The sequence below is a fragment of the Bufo gargarizans genome, chromosome 9 (genome assembly GCF_014858855.1).
Source record: "Bufo gargarizans isolate SCDJY-AF-19 chromosome 9, ASM1485885v1, whole genome shotgun sequence".
In the NCBI taxonomy this organism is placed as follows: Eukaryota; Metazoa; Chordata; class Amphibia; order Anura; family Bufonidae; genus Bufo; species Bufo gargarizans.
Window position 1 is genome coordinate 20,487,241 of NC_058088.1, and position 21,076 is coordinate 20,508,316.

At 46.2% G+C, this 21,076-nt stretch overlaps 1 protein-coding gene across 2 annotated transcripts in view; it reads right to left on the reverse strand.

The window, feature by feature from the left end:
* The window catches only part of LOC122946248 (H-2 class I histocompatibility antigen, Q9 alpha chain-like), a 108,544-nt gene that overhangs the window by 83,382 nt on the left and 4,086 nt on the right, over positions 1-21,076 (reverse strand). The window contains exons 1-2 of one of the 2 annotated variants that reach the window (XM_044305728.1): positions 14,875-15,033; positions 3,221-3,481 (exon numbers count right to left, since the gene is read on the reverse strand). In XM_044305728.1, coding sequence (XP_044161663.1) covers positions 3,221-3,481; positions 14,875-14,932 — 319 coding nt within the window. In that variant the 5' untranslated portion in view covers positions 14,933-15,033. Of the gene's footprint in view, positions 1-3,220; positions 3,482-14,874; positions 15,034-21,076 lie in introns of those variants that run through there. The other variant, XM_044305729.1, reaches the window with a different exon arrangement.

The following is a 21,076-nucleotide window of genomic DNA, read 5'->3' on the forward strand; positions in this document are numbered from 1 at the left end:
GCGGGCTTTAGCGCTGCCCGAGCCAGTAAAACGGCTCGGGCAGCACTAAAGCCCGCCCATCAGTGCCGGTGACGTCACTGGACTTCCTGGCAGCCCCATGGAGAGCCCTGATACGTCACCGGAACTCCTAAAATTGCCTTTGCCCTGTGCGATTTAACGCAGGTCAAAGGAGAGCATCGGAGAATGAACTGCTCCGATGCTTAAGTCAGGGGGGCTGCTTGGGTGAAAATGGAGGTATGTCCGGGTTCAGCTCTGAACCCGGACATCCCCTTTAATTATACCAAAATAATAACAACAGATGATTCTTTAAAGCCGCAGTCGGACTCTGACTCCACCCAAAACTAGCTTTGACTCCGACCCCGCAGCCCTGCTCCTTTCTACACCAGCTCTTGAGCCACTTGTTTACCTCCCTAATCTCTCTCTTCTGGGGTGGCTCGTGGTACATGTACCATTTCAGAAAATACTACATTTGAGGTCCCTGCTCTGAGCTTGCCACATAAGTCCCTGGGATCCTTTTTAAGGACCCTCCACCTACCTCTAACGTTTTTATTGGCGCCAATGTGCACCATGACCGCTGGATCTACCCGATCCAGGATACATTGAACTGACATCCATTAAGACTATGGGAATATTATAGGTACTGGGGTAGGGCTGCAACGATTAATCAACGTTATCATATAATATTCGATAACGAGATCCCGTTGTCAATGAATCCCGTTATCGAATAATCGTCCGATTCGTTGCTATGCGGGCGGGAGGGGGCAGTCAGGCGCTATGTCTGCGGGTCCCGTAAATCCCGCACGCTACCCTATAGAGCTGCGGACATGCAGGGATAGATCTCCGCAAGCATGTCCGCAATATACCTGTCCCATAGCTCTGTGTGGTTTTATTTAGTTTAAAAAATAATTTTATATTTATGTAAATTAGCCAAGTAAGGTGCCGAAGGCGCGGTTACTTACGGTTAAAGAGCCCAGCACCGCCCCCTGTGAAGGAGCCCAGCACCGCCTGCATCCAGGAATCTCCTCCGTGCTCACAAAGTTACAGTGCCGTAATCTTGTGATGCGCGAGCTAGCGCATGCACAGTGCCGGCAAAGTGTTTGTTCCCTTTCCTGGCATCAGCCTCAGCGAACGAACTGTGCATCGCGAGATTACCGCACTGTAACTTTGTGAGCAAGGTGGAGTGTATATGGTGTAGTGTGTATATTAGCGTATACGGTGTAGTGTGTATATTAGTGTAGCGTGTATATTAGCGTATACGGTGTAGTGTGTATATCGGTGTAGTGTGTATATTAGTGTGTAGTGTGTATATCGGTGTATACAGTGTAGTGTGGGTGCTGGTCGGTGCTGACTGATTCACGCGCATATAAAAATATATAACGATGGGGTTAATGGCGTCAGGTACATGCTGGAGTTACTTGCTGTTAATATGAGGCACATTGTTTTATCAATTTGGACCTGCATGTGCCTCACATTACTAGTAAGTAACCTCATTATGTGTACCTCACATTAATGGTTAACCCAATGTTGCCCATAATTTAATGAGGTGCTTGGGGGCCACTTACTTTTAATCTGAGGTACATGGGGTACTAATGTAATAGCACCATGTACCTCAGATTAATAATAGGTGACCCCATCTTCTCAAATTATGGCTACTGGCAACATTGCGGTTAATGAGTCACATTAACCCCAACTCTTTCAGGCTGCCTGATACATGCTTTTTGCCTGCCTTTATGTGGAGACAGGCTAGTAATCTTGCAGTGTGTGGGTACCTGCGCCGGCTGCCTTTCAGAGTACTAATGGCCGGGGACTGGAGAACACAAGACTCAGGAGGAGGAGGCGGCTGCCGTTCGCAGAGTACACTAGCTGAGACGGCGCAGCGGTAAACCCTCCTCCGTCCCTTCTCCTACTTTAATATTAGCCACACATTCATTGGTGGCAGTGGTGCGGGCAGCGTCAGACTCCGCTCATTTTATTGGGCTCTGCGGCGGCCGCGTCATGGTCAGGAGGGATTACCTCCGTCCCTCCCTTCTTCTCCACTGACTCTGGCCACTCTGCTGTGTGCATCGGGTGCGCATGCGCCTGGCGTCTCCGATCCTCTCTCCTCTGCGGCCCGGCAAACAATCTTCCAGGGCCTGGGCCGCGGCCCTGCGGTTTGGGTCTGCTGGTGTAGTGTGTATACGGTGTAGTGTGTACATTAGTGTATATCAGTGTATACGGTGTAGTGTGTACATTAGTGTATATCAGTGTATACGGTGTAGTGTGTACATTAGTGTATATGGTGTATATCGGTGTATACGGTGTAGTATGTATTTTAGTGTATACGGTGTAGTGTGTATATTAATGTATACAGTGTAGTGTGTATATCAGTATATACAGTGTAGTGTGTATATCAGTGTATACAGTGTAGTGTGTATATCAGTGTATACGTGTAGTGTGTATATCGGTGTATACGGTGCAGTGTGTATATCGGTGTATACGGTGTAGTGTGTATATCGGTGTATACGGTGTAGTGTGTATATCGGTGTATACAGTGCAGTGTGTATATCGGTGTATACAGTGCAGTGTGTATATCGGTGTATACGGTGTAGTGTGTATATCGGTGTGCACAGTGTAGTGTGTATATCGGTGTATACAGTGTAGTGTGTATATCGGTGTATACGGTGTAGTGTGTATATCGGTGTGCACAGTGTAGTGTGTATATCGGTGTATACAGTGTAGTGTGTATATCGGTGTATACGGTGTAGTGTGTATATCGGTGTATACGGTGTAGTGTGTATATCGGTGTATACAGTGTAGTGTGTATATCAGTGTATACAGTGTAGTGTGTATATCAGTGTATACGTGTAGTGTGTATATCGGTGTATACGGTGCAGTGTGTATATCGGTGTATACGGTGTAGTGTGTATATCGGTGTATACGGTGTAGTGTGTATATCGGTGTATACAGTGCAGTGTGTATATCGGTGTATACAGTGCAGTGTGTATATCGGTGTATACGGTGTAGTGTGTATATCGGTGTGCACAGTGTAGTGTGTATATCAGTGTATACGGTGTAGTGTGTATATGGTGTATACAGTGTAGTGTGTATATCAGTGTACACGGTGTAGTGTGTATATCGGTGTATACAGTGTAGTGTGTATATCAGTGTATACGGTGTAGTGTGTATATCGGTGTATACGGTGTAGTGTGTATATCGGTGTATACAGTATATTGTCTCTCACCTCCGGTCTGGTTGAAGCGGCTCATCAGTGTCCTCACATTATATCTGAATACGGCCTCATTTCCTTTAGCGTTCTGTGTCTGTTCCTCCCAGTATCCTGGATCCACTTTTTCCATCCACTTCACGTTGGGTTTCATTCTTCCAATCTCTGAGTTATAATTCACAATCTCCCGATCATCCACGTATCCGACTTCAGAATATTCCGGCAGCCCGGACCCCGGAGCTGAGACCCCCGTCATATAATAGCGCAGAGAGTGACTGTCTGAGAGAGATACAGAGTGTTACATATCACACATACAGTACAGGAGAAGGGCACCATGTATGTACAGTGTGTAGGTGACAGGGTCCTGTATGTACAGCGTGTAGTGACAGGGTCATGTATGTACAGTGTGTAGGTGACAGGGTCATGTGTGTACAGCGTGTAGGTGACAGGGTCATGTATGTACAGTGTGTAGGTGGCAGGGTCATGTATGTACAGCGTGTAGGTGACAGGGTCATGTATGTACAGCGTGTAGGTGGCAGGGTCCTGTGTGTACAGCGTGTAGTGACAGGGTCATGTATGTACAGTGTGTAGGTGACAGGGTCATGTATGTACAGTGTGTAGGTGGCAGGGTCATGCATGTACAGTGTGTAGGTGACAGGATCATGTATGTACAGCGTGTAGGTGACAGGGTCATGTATGTACAGCGTGTAGGTGACAGGGTCATGTATGTACAGTGAGTAGGTGACAGGGTCATGTATGTACAGTGAGTAGGTGACAGGGTCATGTATGTACAGCGTGTAGGTGACAGGGTCATGTATGTACAGCGTGTAGGTGACAGGGTCATGTATGTACAGTGAGTAGGTGACAGGGTCATGTATGTACAGTGAGTAGGTGACAGGGTCATGTATGTACAGTGAGTAGGTGACAGGGTCATGTATGTACAGTGAGTAGGTGACAGGGTCATGGATGTACAGTGAGTAGGTGACAGGGTCATGTATGTACAGCCTGTAGGTGACAGGGTCATGTATGTACAGCCTGTAGGTGACAGGGTCATGTATGTACAGCGTGTAGGTGACAGGGTCATGTATGTACAGCGTGTAGGTGACAGGGTCATGTATGTACAGCCTGTAGGTGACAGGGTCATGTATGTACAGCCTGTAGGTGACAGGGTCATGTATGTACAGCCTGTAGGTGACAGGGTCATGTATGTACAGTGTGTAGGTGACAGGGTCATGTACGTACAGCGTGTAGGTGACAGGGTCATGTGTGTACAGTGAGTAGGTGACAGGGTCATGTATGTACGGCGTGTAGGTGACAGGGTCATGTATGTACAGCCTGTAGGTGACAGGGTCATGTATGTACAGCGTGTAGGTGACAGGGTCATGTATGTACAGTGAGTAGGTGACAGGGTCATGTGTGTAGGTGACAGGGTCATGTATGTGAGATGTAGCATGTCTTCTCCATGTAGTTGTCCTCATCTCACATTTCTCTTTCCTCCGCAGTCTCCTCTGTCCCGGATATAATGGACGCTCTGCTGTACATTATACTGATGTTCTATATAATACATTGCTCCATATAATACACGCCCCAGCTGCTGCAGAACCTCCTTGGGTAGAATGAGCCGGAGCGTTCTGTCAGTCACTTCCTCATTGGCTCATCCACAGGTCCGCCTCTGGGGGCGTTACCGATCCTCTGACCCCCGGTCCAGGCCGCTGCCTTCTCCACTGCAGTCTATGGGAGTTACAGAAAGAGCCGAGCCGGTGACTTACCTGTCACAAATATGGGACACGCTGTGGAGAAACCATGAATGTGTATGACCGAAATAGCCTCTTATGGTTCTCAAAGAGGTTCAGAAGCAGCTGGGGCTATGTACTGTACAGCGCACACTGCACCTGCTGCAGAACCTCTTTGTAAAGTGAAAGCTTTTTATCCATCTGTTAATAATTTACAGGAAGGCTCTGTTGGTCAGTCATTCATCACCCGGATGAGTCTCCTCTTCATCACAAAGATGTTCTGCATCAGCTGGGTCTGTATGATATGGCAGAGGTCTGTGAATTATATAGAAGGTGAGAGATGGTAGAGCCAAGAGGAAGGAGAGTGATGGAGGAGATGGGGGAGGGGGGAAAGAAGCTTGAGCCGGGCAGTAGGAGAGCAGAAGGGGGCGCTGTGTCACCTGTCAGAGGGCAGGAAGTAGCCCCAGTGTCCTGTCACCCGGCGGGCACAGTGTAGGGCACAGTTCAGCATAGTTGGCAACTGTCCCAAATTTGCTGTGACTGTCCTTACTTTTCAGAGTCAATTCCAGCAAATTCCTGATCTCCCGGGATAAAAATGGGCAGAGCTAATGTAAACCCCACCCATAAATGTGTCTTCCCTGGCGGGACGGGGGCGTTCCCAGGGGCGGGGCTTATAATGTGCTTCCAGCAAAGAGAAAGCACAAAAGACCCTTAACCCTTTCCGGACATGTGACATAATAGTACGGACCGGGCACCATAGCCGCAGGATGCCTGCTGTTTCACACAGCAGACACCCGGGACTAACATTTGCAGCCGGTGAAAATGCAGAATGCAGGCATTTAACCCCTCTGATCCCATGGTCAAAAGTGACCACAGCATCTGAGAGCACAAAACCTAGAAGCCCTGCGATTCCAGGCCTGGAACGGCTCCCCTGCACAGTGATCGCAGGGACCATTCGTTGTCTGTGAAAGGCTAGTGCCTGCTGAGGCTCCGATGCCTTCTACAGGTATATTCCAATGTCGGCCTGCAGGTGGCAGCAGTGTATTGGAATATACTGATCTCTGTATGTTGTAATGGATAAAATTATATTACTTTATACAAATTGTAATCGAATGTTTGCATGTTACAGTCACCTAAGGTAACTTAAAAAACGGGAAAAAAAAAGTAAAAAAAAATAGAAAATGATCAAATCACCCCCCTTTCCCCAAAAATAAAAATAAACAAATAATAATAATAATAAAAAAAATAAACATAGGTATTGCCATATCTGAAAATGCCTGTACTATTAAAATCTAAAAAACGTATCCCATACGGTGAATGGCGTAATGGAAAACAAAAATCTAAATGGCAGATTTTTCATTGCATTTTCTCCCCAAAAAATTGAATAATACATAATCAAAAAGTCATACACACCCCAAAATCTGTGATATCACTAAAAAGTGCAGATCTCCCCACAAAAAACAATCAATCGCACAGCTCTGTAGACATAACTATAAAAAAGTTATGGGTGTCAGAATATGGAGATGAAAAGAAATAGATATTTTTTTCACTATTGAAACACAAGAAACGCTATAAATATGTGGAATTGCTGCAATCAGACTGACCTGGAGAAAGAAGGGGACAGGTCAGTTTTACCGCATAGTGAATGCCTTAAAAACTGTGGTGGAATTGCTTTTTTTAATCAAAATTCAGCCCCCATTAGATCCTATGCCATATTAAATGTTGCCATTAGAAAGTACAAATTGTCCCGCAGAAAACAAACCTTCATTCGGCTATGTGAACGGAAAAATAAAAAAGTTATGGCTCCAGGAAGGCAGGTAGTAAAAAATGAAAACGCTAAAATTGAAAAGAGAAAGGGTTAATGTAACTCTATTTTGTAATTAATGTAATTCAGTTTTTCTTTGTGTGATTTGCTCTTTTCCCATTGCTGGAAGAAAACGCACCACAACCGCAGTTACGTTCTTGCAAAAACTGCATGTGGTTTTTTAAATGTGTTTTATTGCTACATTCAAAATGCAGCAGAACCGCGATGTGCGCCAGCGCCCGAAGGCACAGACGTGTGTTGTACGTTTTCTGGCACTTCACAGGGAACCTGCCACCCCTTTTATACCGCCCTCCGTGAGGCTCAGTAATGTGTTCATGTGCTGCAGGTTGGGAGGACTCGTATCTCATTCCTTACAGCTTGATGTGAGCGCTGACAGTGAGGAGTCCGTCTATTCATGATATGCAGGGTCCTCCGCCCTCCAGGCGCTGATTAACAGCCTGCTCACTATTAGAGTGTATTCACACAACCATATGTATTTTGCAGTCCACAAAACGCAGATCGGCAAAATACGGATGACGACCATGTGGCATCCGTGTGTGTGGACTCATTGACTTCAATGGCCTGTGGTCCACATCTGCGGGCAAAAATAGTACATGTTCTATTTTTGCGGAATGGACGTACAGTTATGGAAGGCCCACGTAACTGCCGTACTAATCTCCACTTAGAGACTTTCTCCATCTGGCAGACAAGCCTTCTCCTCAGCGCTGCACAGACTCTAAACCTCTGGTCATCACTCCACAGCCACAACTCCCAGTCTCCCTCCTCTCTACCAAGGGACCTGCTGCTCTCACTGGTGATCAGTCCTGGCCCATCACAGGCACAGATCTGGTCTAGAACCTCAGGAACCTTATTACTGGGTATAGACTGTGCACGGTCCCCTACCTACAGCAGTGGCGCAGTACATCAGTACATCAGCATTACTATGCATGTTAGCGACACCTAGTGTCCACACTGAGCACTGCAGCACTGCCACAACACCCAGTATATACACCGAGAATTGGATATTTCCAATTGCAGAAATTTGTCAATTTAAGAAACTATATATATATATAACGGAGGACACGTGAGCAGGTGATCAGCTGAAAATGGTGGGAATCTTCTTACAGGTTTCCTTTAGGCTACATTCACACGACGTATGAATGAGTCCACATCCGTTCCGTAATTTTTCAAATCGAATGCAGACCCATTCATTTCTATGGGGCCGCAAAAGATGCGGATAGCAATTGCGGACAAGAATAGGCATTTTCTATGATAACCGCGGCATGTGTGGTCCGCAAATTGCGGAAAGCACATGGTCCGGTATCCGTGTTTTGCGGATCCGCAAAACACAACGTTCGTGTGAATGTAGCCTTAGGCCCCTTTCACACGAGCGAGAATTCTGCGCAGGTGCAATGTGTGATGCGAACGCATTGCGCCCGCACAGAACCCGGACCCATTGATTTTAATGGGGCTGTGTGAATGTGCGTTGGTTTTAACGCATCACTTGTGCATTGCGTGAAAATCGCAGCATGTTCTATATTCTGCGGTTTTCACGCAACGCTGGCCGCATACAAGTGAATGGAGCTGCGAGAAAATCACATCCGCAAGCAAGTGCGGATGCGATGCGTTTTTCACGCATGGTTACTAAGAGATGTTGTTTGTATACATTCAGTTTTTTATAACGTGCGTGCAAAACGCATAACATCGCATTGCACCCGCGAACATCTGAATGCGATCGCAGGAAAAACTGTATGACTTTGCCTGCGAAATCGCGCCGTTATCACTGAACGCATCCGCAACGCATCCAGACCTAATCCGGACACACTCGTCTGCAACCGGCTTAGATTGAGAAACGTTTCTCTCTTTTTATGCAAATAAGGTTTTCCGTGCAGCATGGGCGGGGCCGCTCATTCAGTGACCTGACTTCTCCGGCCTCATTGATACCAGTTCTGCAATCTCAGGGACAGTTAACCTCGGTCCTGTAAGTTTGTGGTCGCGGCCTCCATGGATCAGACCATTCCTAGACAGTTTCTGCACTGTGATCGGGGATTACCCTCCTGGAAGAGGCCACTGCCACGAAGGAAGCACTTACCTGTGTAATCAGGGTTGGGAGTCACATTCTTACCAACAGGTTCCCTACTGACAGAAATCTGCCTGAGGAGCCGGTGGTGTTACTACTGTAATAGTCACATAGCAGAATAATACTCTGAACACACTATAATCTGTAGCAGACTGCACTCTACATATATTTCTGTACATTAGTACTCTGTGGACCCCCAGTATTAGCATTACTATATACACATAAGTACCTACCTGCGCTCACTCCATACAACTCATCTATTACGTATAGACCTATAGGTGCCCACACTGTGCTTTTAGTTACCACGTTTCACAGCTTTCCACCACATCCCCGCCAGGTTAACCCCTGCTATATAGCTTTTATACCTTCTGATACTAAAGCTCCTAATGTGATCAGAACAATGGTATGCTGGGAGTTGTAGTACCACCCAGAAGTAGATCCAGCACTGATTGTACTGTATGTAGTCACAGGCAGATAATAATGACAACTTCTCCCGGACATCGCTCATATCAGCAGATTATACTGGTCAGACATGTACGGCTCCTCTACCCTAAAAATAAGTGTCACAAACAATGACCGCTGAAAATATTACTGCCACCTACAGTACCCCATGAAAAATAATGCTGCCCCACACTGTGCCCCCTGAATATTACACTGACACTGTGCCCCCTGAATATTACACTGCCCAACACTGTGCCCTCTGAATATTACACTGCCCCACACTGTGCCCCCTGAATATTACACTGCCCCACACTGTGCCCCCCTGAATATTACACTGCCCCACACTGTGCCCCCAGAATATTACACTGTCCCACACTGTGCCCCTGTGAATTACACTGTCTCACACTGTGCCCCCTGAATATTACACTTTCCCACACTGTGCCCCTGTGAATTACACTGTCTCACACTGTGCCCCCTGAATATTACACTGCCCCACACTGTGCCCTCTGAATATCAACACTGTCCCACACTGTGCCCCCTGAATATCACACTGTCCCACACTGTGCCCCCTGAATATTACACTGCCCCACACTGTGCCCTCTGAATATCAACACTGTCCCACACTGTGCCCTCTGAATATTACACTGACACTGTGCCCCCTGAATATTACACTGCCCAACACTGTGCCCTCTGAATATCACACTGACACTGTGCCCCCTGAATATTACACTGCTCCACACTGTGCCCTCTGACTATTACACTGCCCCACACTGTGCCCCCTGAATATTACACTGCCCCACACTGTGCCCCCTGAATAATACACTGTCCCACACTGTGCCCCCTGAATATTACACTGTCCCACACTGTGCCCTCTGAATATTACACTGACACTGTGCCCCCTGAATATTACACTGCCCAACACTGTGCCCTCTGAATATCACACTGACACTGTGCCCCTTGAATATTACACTTTCCCACACTGTGCCCCTGTGAATTACACTGTCTCACACTGTGCCCCCTGAATATTACACTGCCCCACACTGTGCCCCCTGAATATTACACTGCCCCACACTGTGCCCCCTGAATATTACACTGCCCCACACTGTGCCCTCTGAATATCAACACTGTCCCACACTGTGCCCCCTGAATATTACACTGCCCCACACTGTGCCCTCTGAATATCAACACTGTCCCACACTGTGCCCCCTGAATATCACACTGTCCCACACTGTGCCCCCTGAATATTACACTGCCCCACACTGTGCCCTCTGAATATCAACACTGTCCCACACTGTGCCCCCTGAATATCACACTGTCCCACACTCTGCCCCCTGAATATTACACTGCCCCACACTGTGCCCCCTGTATATTACACTGTCCCACACTGTGCCCTCTGAATATTACACTGTCCCACACTGTGCCCCCTGAATATTACACTGCCCCACACTGTGCCCTCTGAATATCAACACTGTCCCACACTGTGCCCTCTGAATATTACACTGACACTGTGCCCCCTGAATATTACACTGTCCCACACTGTGCCTCCTGAATATTACACTGCTCCACACTGTGCCCCCTGAATATTACACTGCTCCACACTGTGCCCTCTGAATATTACACTGCCCCACACTGTGCCCCCTGAATATTACACTGTCCCACACTGTGCCCCCTGAATATTACATTGCCCCACACTGTGCCCCCTGAATATTACACTGCCCCACACTGTGCCCCCTGAATATTACACTGACACTGTGCCCTCTGAATATTACACTGACACTGTGCCCCCTGTATATTACACTGTCTCACACTGTGCCCCCTGAATATTACACTGTCTCACACTGTGCCCCCTGAATATTTCACTGTCCCACACTGTGCCCCTGTATATTACACTGTCCCACACTGTGCCCCTGTATATTACACTGCCCCACACTGTGCCCCCTAAATATTACACTGTCCTACACTGTGCCCCCTGAATATTACACTGTCCCACACTGTGCCCTCTGAATATTACACTGTCCCACACTGTGCCCTCTGAATATTACACTGTCCCACACTGTGCCCCCTGAATATTACACTGTCCCACACTGTGCCCCCTGAATATTACACTGTCCCACACTGTGCCCCCTGAATATTACACTGCCCCACACTGTGCCCCCTGAATATTACACTTCCCCACACTGTGCCCCCTGAATATTACCCTGCCCCACACTGTGCCCCCTGAATATTACAGCGCCCCACACTGTGCCCCCTGAATATTACACTGTCCCACACTGTGCCCTCTGAATATTACACTGTCCCACACTGTGCCCTCTGAATATCAAGACTGTCCCACACTGTGCCCCCTGAATATTACACTGTCCCACACTGTGCCCTCTGAATATCAAGACTGTCCCAGACTGTGCCCCCTGAATATTACACTGTCCCAGACTGTGCCCCCCTGAATATTACACTGTCCCACACTGTGCCCTCTGAATATCAAGACTGTCCCACACTGTGCCCCCTGAATATTACACTGTCCCACACTGTGCCCCCTGAATATTACACTGTCCCACACTGTGCCCTCTTAATATCAAGACTGTCCCACACTGTGCCCCCTGAATATTACACTGTCCCACACTGTGCCCTCTGAATGTTTACATTAACAGCATTGAGGATAGTGGCCTCGCCCATCAGCCGCCTGTTCTGCTGATATAGATCCGATGTGTATGGCCAGCTTTAGTGTTAGCACTGAGTGGCAGTGATGGCCAGTTCGCCGTGTTCGCCCGCGAACACATGGGAGCTGCCACCTTAACTCACAAGTCCGGCGATGCACAGGTAAGTCCTCACCTGTGCCTGTGCCTTCATCGGGCTGTTCTCGGAACTGCCTGCACCCGGAGAACGCATTTCATTTCAGACCGGCTCACGCACAGGCACAGGTGAGGACTTACCTGTGCATCGCCAGACTTGTGAGTTAAGATGGCAGCTCGCATGTGTTCGCGGGTGAACACGGCCAACTGGCCATCACTGCTGAGTGGTAAGAGGACCAGTGGGTGCAATTGTGCCGTCATCATAAGTAATAAGGAGAACCAGTTTGGAATTCTGTGTCTTCCCAAACTGATCCAGCTGTGGTTTAAACAAGGAAATCTTCAGCACTGGGGAGAAGCGGTTAAATCCCACCGCTCTGTACCGTGTTTGTGTAGGTGATACGTGTCACATCCACATGAATGCAAGGACCTAAGATTTCTTAGTAAAACACGGCCCAGAGCATCGCGTTCTAATGAGGAGCTCACATAGGGGCTTTCACTTTCCGCTATAGCATGCTTATAACGGAAAATAGCGTTATTAATATACCGGAAGCCAAATGGAAACCTTTCCGTTTTAATCCATCCTCATATAGTTCAATGGAGAATAAATAACAGAAGCTTTCTGTCTGGTTTCCATTATTTTGGACAGAATAAAAAAGTTCTGTAAACGAGATGCCGGTTTCTGTTATTTATTCTCCATTGTACTATATGAGGATGGATTAAAACGGAAAGGTTTCCATTTGGCTTCCGGTATATTAATAACGCTATTGTCCATTATATGCATGTCATAACGGAAAGCTATAACGCCTATGTGAAAATCGTTGTAAATTAGGGGAATCTACGGCAGTCCATGCCCGTGGCTGGAACAGTTTTTCGCCAACATTTACGCCTGTTTCTTGGTGTAATGTTAGTAACTTTGTCTCTGGCCGCTCATACGTCCCACTTCGCCCAGCTGTCGCACACGGCATGAAAATGGACGTGCGACTAAATATTGACGCACGGACGGTCAAAAATATTCAAACAAAATAGTTGAGGGTCCCTTGATAAATGACCCCCATAGTGTATTTCCTTCTAGTGCAGTCACCACCTGCGCAAAGTGAAACTAGCAGCGAGCGCTGATGAAGTGAAGCCGTGCAGCGTACCGCCGAGCGAGAGCGGTCTCCTGAGATTACACCGCAGCCAGTCTCTATACACCCGATCTCTCTGCATTTAACACATCGATGGTGGAGAAAATAATGTGGAGCCTTTTCTGACTTATAGCTCATCCAGGAGCGAATCGCTGTAACTGACACTTTATATAATAGCGAATCATTAGAATTGTTATCTCCGCACACTGATGAAATATCAGGACCACGTATCCCCCGGAACCGAGATCACACCTAGTGCCTCGATTTATTGGTTTCAAGTATTTTTATGTGTTTTATTATTTTCTATGAAATATAGTTTTTATGTATAATTTGGGTATATGATGTATATATATCTAGTGTGCGTATATATATATATATATATATATATATATATATATATCTTACTGTAACGTCCAATAAATTTCACATTATTATATCCATGTCTTTACGGTATTTTATTTACTTCTAAAGTCCTAAGGGTAAGGTCTCATGCACACGACCGTTGTTTGTTTCCGCGTCCATTCCGCCGATTTTAGCGTTTCAGATGCGGACCCATTTATTTCTATTGAGCCGTTGAAAATGCAGATAGTCCACCGTTTGCCGTCCGTGGTTCCAGTCCGTCAAAAAAATATAACCTGTCCTATTCTTGTCCGCGAAAAATGGTTTGCGGACCCATTCAAGTCAATGTGACTGCTAAAAAATGCGGAGGCACACCCGATTGTCATCCGCGTCTGTTTTATTCCTATCATTTGCATGGCAAACCTCTATTAGACTTTTTTTTACCTTCCTTTATTTCTGGTGGTCCACCCAAAAAAAAAGGAAGACACACGGAAACAAAAACGGAAATGGATCACAGAACAACGGAACCCCATTTTGCGGAACGGAAAACAACAACGGTCGTGTGCATGAGGCCTAAAGGACATAAATCAGTTCCTCGACCGTGCAGTAACCCGCCTTATCCCTGGTTGAGCCTTCCACATTTGATCTATGATGTAAATATACACCACTAATTTGTGTTACAAAATGGCGCACGTCTATAATAAATTTTGCGCATTTTATCCCTCCTCTTAGCCCCGCCCCTTTCTCTACATTTAATAACACATAATAAGTTTGACGTACATCATAATCTCCTCATTTTGCTCAGTAATCCTCCACTGTGTTCTCCACATTATGTCCATACAGCGGGGGGTTATACCGCCATACCGTCACACGATGATCGCACTGATCGGTAGTGACAGACAGAAGAACGCTGGAGCCGATCCAGCATTATGGCGCACACTACATAAACTGCACGGACAATACACAGCACACTACATAACACCACATAATAATCCTCTCATATAACATATAGAAACATAGAAGATGGCAGCAGAAGAGAGACCCCCTGGTCCATCCAGTCTGCCCTCATATTAGTACTTACCGTATCTCAGGACAGGCAGGGGTTTATTCCAGGCAGGTGTAAGGTCACTTACTGTAGATTTCCCAACCACATCGGCTGGTAGTTTGTTCCAAGCCTCTTTCGGTGAAATAATATTTCCTGACATTGCTCCTGATCGTCCCCCAGATAATTGTAGATTGTGCCCCTTGTTCTTGTTCTCCCTCCCGAAGCTTATTTATGCCTTTAACATATTTAAAGGTTTGGAGCATATCCCCTCTTTCCCTTCATTCCTCAAGGCTGTAATAACTGATCCCCCCCATACTCACCAGAACACACCGCAGACACATGGAGGAGAAGCACAACGAGGGGGAACATCTTCGTCATCTTCCTCTGATATATTGGGGGCCCCGAGTGACAAGAACCTAAGTGTCCCCCAGACGAGCGCAGCTGTAATAGAGGATCCCAGTCACTCTGTGCACTGGAGGAGCTCCGCTCTGATTGGACGGCGCTTACACTTCCCTCCAATAGGAAAATGATTCTGCAGAGGATCAGCAGTTGCCGGGCAGAGCGAGGCCGGAGAGGTTAGACGCCGGAGAAAGTGAAAGTGGAATCTGGGGATTTTCTAGAAACAATGAACATTTATAGAGAACCTGTGAAATATCAGGGAGGCCTGGATAAGAATTACCACAAACAAGAAAGCAGGAAAAAAATAGAAATCACACACATTCTCAAATACATGCAAAATATAGAATTTTACTAGAGACAGAAGACAAAACACTGTACAGGTACAAGACACAGTCCATGATAAGACCCACCGGCCCCTGGCTCTCGGGGACAATGGTCAGACACCTCTGGGTGCTCAGTGGTGTCACACGTGGGGCAGGGTGCTGTGTAAGCCTGACCTTATTATATCTGACTCCCTTCTATAGCGCTGACATATTCCGCAGCGCTGTACAGACGTTATCATCACGCTGTCCCCAGTGGAGCTCACAATCTAAGGTCCCGATCAGTATGTCTTTGGCGCGTGGGACCGGAGAACCCGGAGGAAACCCACAACCTGACAACCAGCCATCATTGACTCAACCAGTTTGGTAAAACCAGTGAGAGGCAGGAGCGTCCCAGCCCTGGTCAGTCCTACTCTGCCGGGCACATAACCTTCTTAGACCCGGTTCACACCAGGCCATACGATGAGGTGTTCAGTCAGTAACACAAATCCTGACAGTTCTCGCTCCGGACATTCATCAGGACTGATCATGGACTAATTACCAGAGATACAACATGCTGATTGAGGGGGGGTTTAATTTTGTGAAATGGAAAAACCCCTTAACTTTCAGATACAAGCTCCGGGACACTATAACGATGTGCGCTGTATCCACCTCTGTTATGGGGGCACTGCGGCCATATCTCTGCACGGTGGCCCCATTATGTGGACGCTACGTACCTCTACTACAGGGCAGAGGACAACTGACTTAATTCAGGGGTGTCAGCAACACTATAGTCCTGGGTGTGACAGACCTAGGAGGTTCTGCTGAAATGCAAAAAGACAAACTATAAAAACTGTATAAAAGGAAATGTCGGCCCCGAGTGTCTCATCTCATAGACTGTGGTACATGGACCGATGCTGATAGAGTCACACTGAGCGGTCAGACAGGGGCACATAGTGCACGGCATGTAAGGCTGCGTTCAGACCAGCAATCTACATAGCACTCACCCATGGACTCCTATAGGCCTGGATGCTGTGGCCCTGTATATCTGGCTGCTTTATAGCTGATTATTAGGATTTTGGAGGTGACGGACCGCCTGTAAGTTGCTGGGTGTGGCCCCCCATGGATCGGACTTGGTTTCCAGCACATCCCACAGATAATCAGACTGAGATCCGGGGAATTTGCTCCTCACAACATTCCTGAACAGTTTCTGCGCTGTGGACAGACATTACTCTGCTGGAAGAGTCCGCTGTCATAAAGGGGACACCTGTGTAATCAGGGTGGGATTCATATTCTTAACAATAGGTTCCCTCAGGGGCGTACATAGAAATTGAGGGGCCCCATAGCGAAACTCAGAAATGGGCCCCCACCCAAATATAAAGTACAGTGTATGTATATACATATAGATATATAACTATGGGGGAGGAGGTTAGCTGTATGGCTCTAATAGCAGCAACCCTCCTACAGATACTGCATGCCCCCCATAGACAAATGCTTCAAGTACTAACAAGATACTATACAGTACTCTCTCTCTCTCTCTCTATATATATATATATATATATATATATATATACATATATATATATATATATATACATACATATATATACACTGTATACACACACACACACACACATATACAACAGACAGAGGCTATGGTGAAACAAACAGCAGGGAGATCTCCATCTCGCCTGAATCAAGGACTTGACTCTGCCCGGACAGGTTTAGAGCTTTATTCGGATATTCAGTACAAAAGTGTGGCTACAAAAACCCCCATTAGTTCTGTTGACGCGTTTCGGATGTGTTCTCATCCTTAGTTATAACTAAAGAGTGGTGAAATGCGAACTCAATATAAGTAAGATAAATTAACAAAAAACACCTCCCTTCAAGAGACGGAGTTTGTTACCCAGGATAAATTCAGGAAAATGGCTGCACCTCGATATAGGAGTTCACATCGCACCAAGGGATATAAAATCACACACAAGTAAGTTAAAAACAATGATAAACATGTAAAGGGGTCAAGTAATGAACTACATAAATAACTTTTTAAATCCTATTTGTATGTACCCCAATTACTGTGTACAATACTATGGCAACAGACGCTATGATACATCAGCTCTTTCTGTAAATTCAAGCCGTTAGGATATCTGGTGTTGAGGCGAGAAATCCTAAAATCCTCTTTGTTGAGCACAAGGTGTTGGACACGTCCTCCCCGCGCCGAGTTTTAATTTGCTCAATGGCAAAAGCAGAAAAATATGGCACTGACCGAGCCTGGGTCTGAATAAAGTGTCAGCTGCATTGGAGACACCGAGTAATGAGGGGTCTCTGTATGACTAAGATGTTCCAAAATCCTTACTTTACATTTTCTCGCAGTGCTTCCTACATACAGGAGATTACAATCTGTGCACTCACTATATAGATAACATTCTCAGACTTGCAGTGGATATATTGCTGTATGTGGATTGCTGTCGTTCCCCTAGAATCCTGAAAGGGTTTGATAACATATGTACAAGTTTTGCCGGGATGCGATCCGCATTAGAAGAAACCTAGATGCTGCAGCCATGTGTTTTTATTATTATTTTGAAATGGAAAAAAACTAGGGTGACAACATATTGCCTAATGTGCGCGAGCGACGTGAAACAACCTACAACCACATTGTACAATATCAGCCAGGTTCTCATCATCATACAATACTGGCAAAAACGTATGAACTGCTTTTTAATTTCAGGAAATTGGCGTCTGTAGGTGAGCACTAATGAAGGCCTGTTATGTTCTAAGGGTGCAACATTATTTTTATTTTCTCTTTTATTTATTTATCTATTTTTATTTTTTTATAGTTTTTTTTATGATTAAATAGCAGTAAATGTCTGTCTTTTTGAATGGCGATATTTAATGCTCTATCATCCATAACGGATAGTCTTGCTTAATAAGACGTAAGCAAATCTTATCATATTCTTCATAAAACAGATCATCAGTACTACAGTGACGGCGGGCACGGATCATTTCTCCCACCGGAATCACTTTAATGGTTTGTAACAGATGATGACTATTTGCTCTGAGAATCGTATCGCCGGCAGTAGGTTTACGAAAGGTAGAGGTTTGAATAGTTTTTGTCCTGGGATGTCTAGGAAATAAATCCTTATATCCCAAAAAACGTAAACTGAATATTAAAGGGATTATTGTTAATACAATCCACTAAAAGTGGGATGGCAGACACCTCGCCCCCATATAAACAGGAGGTCATCGATGTATCTGCCATAACACTTCAGATTATCAATAAATGGATTATCAGGATTGAAAAGAAATTTCTCTTCCCAAAAAGACATCACAATATTGGCTAAAGAAGGAGGAAATGTTGTCCCCATCTAAACACCGCTAATAATATTAGCATTATACCTCAGAAGAAAAGGTGTAACTTCTTTCATATATTGTTTCAACTCAAGGGTATAATTACTGTAATGATATAAATGATGTTCCAAAGCTAATATGGCAATATCAAAAGGAACGCGTGTGTACAGTGACAGTGCATCACATGTAAGCCAGGCATAAGAACTGCCACATTTTACTGTAAAAACCCTAAAAATATCTGTAGTGTCCTTAATATAGGCTGGAACTCTCCTGACAAGTGGCTGCAATAGTGACTCTAGCCCCCCTCCCAGCCTTTCAGTGAGAGCCTATCCCTGAAACAATAGGACGCATAGGGGGATATAATGTTTTTATGAATTTTGAACTCCTATATCCAGGTGCAGTCATTTTCCTGAATTTATCCTGGGTAACAAACTCCGTCTCTTGAAGGGAGGTGGTTTTTGTTCATTTATCTTACTTATATTGAGTTCGCATTTCACCACTCTTTAGTTATGACTAAGGATGTGAACACTTCCGAAACGCGTCAACAGAACTAATGGAGTTTTTTGTAGCCACACTTTTGTACTGAATATCCAAAAAAAGCTCTTGGATTTTATTCAACCTGTGCTGGATTTTCCTACATCTTAGGGCGCGGTCCGCAATGCATAGGCACCATCCGTGGGGCAGGCGCATGGGGATCGCAGACCCATTCACTTGAATGGGTCCACGATTCTTCCGTAAAAAGATAGAGCAACTTTTTGCGGTGTGGAAGCACGGAACAGAACCCCAGAAAGCACTCCATAGTGCTTCCGTAGTGTTCCGTTCTTCCGTTCCGCATCTCTGGATTTGCAGCCCCATTGAAATGAATGGGTCCACATCTGTGATGCGGAATGGCCACCAAGCGCTGCTGGTGTATTGCTGATCCACAAATGTGGTCCGCAATATGCCAACGGGCATCACACGTTCGTGTGAACGAGCCCTTATCGAGAGGCTATGGTGCACAGCCACTGGGTCCCTTACTAAGGAACCTGCCTGAGGGAGCCGGTGGTGTTACTACTGTAATAGTCACATAAAATAATAATACTCTGAACACACTATAATCTATAGCAGACTGCACTCTACATATATTTCTGTACATTAGTACCCTGTGGACCCCCAGTATTAGCATTATTATATACACATAAGTACCTACCTGCGCTCACTCCATACAACTCATCTATTACGTATAGACCTATATGTGCCCACACTGTGCTTCTAGTGACCACACTTCTCAGCTTTCTGCCACATCCCTGCCAGGTTAACCCCTACTATATAGCGTGTATAACATGTGATACTACAGCTCCCACCAAAACAATGGTATGCTGGGAGTTATTGTACCACCCAGTAGTAGATCCAGCACTGATTATACTGTATTTAGTCACAGGCAGACAATGATGACGACTTCTCCTGGACATCGCTCATATCAGCAGATTATACTGGTCAGACATGTACGGCTCCTCTCCCGTGAAAATAATGAATGTCACAAACATTGACCACTGATAATATAACTGCCACCTACAGTACCCCATAAAAAACAATGCTGCCCCACACTGTGCCCCCTGAATATTACACTGTCCCACACTGTGCCCCCTGAATATTACACTGTCCCACCTGAATATTACACTGTCCCACACTGTGCCCCCTGAATATTACACTGTCCCACACTGTGCCCCCTGAATATCACACTGTCCCACACTGTGCCCCCTGAATATCACACTGTCCCACACTGTGCCCCCTGAATATCACACTGTCCCACACTGTGCCCCCTGAATATCACACTGTCCCACACTGTGCCCCCTGAATATTACACTGTCCCACACTGTGCCCCCCTGAATATCACACTGTCCCACACTGTGCCCCCTGAATATCACACTGTCCCACACTGTGCCCCCTGAATATCACACTGTCCCACACTGTGCCCCCTGAATATTACACTGTCCCACACTGTGGCCCCTGAATATTACACTGCTCCACACTGTGCCCCCTGAATATTACACTGTCCCACACTGTGCCTCCTGAATATTACACTGTCCCACACTGTGCCCCCCTGAATATCACACTGTCCCACACTGTGCTCCCTGAATATTACACTGTCCCACACTGTGCCCCCTGAATATTACACTGCCCCAGACTGTGCCCCCTGAATATTACACTGTCCCACACTGTGCCCCCTGAATATTACACTGTCCCACACTGTGCCCCCTGAATATTACACTGTCCCACACTGTGCCCCCTGAATATTACACTGTCCCACACTGTGCCCCCTGAATATTACACTGTCCCACACTGTGCCCCCTGAATATTACACTGTCCCACACTGTGCCCCCTGAATATTACACTGCTCCACACTGTGCCCCCTGAATATTACACTACCCCACACTGTGCCCCCTGATTATTACAATGCCCCACACTGTGCCCCCTGAATATTACAATGCCCCAC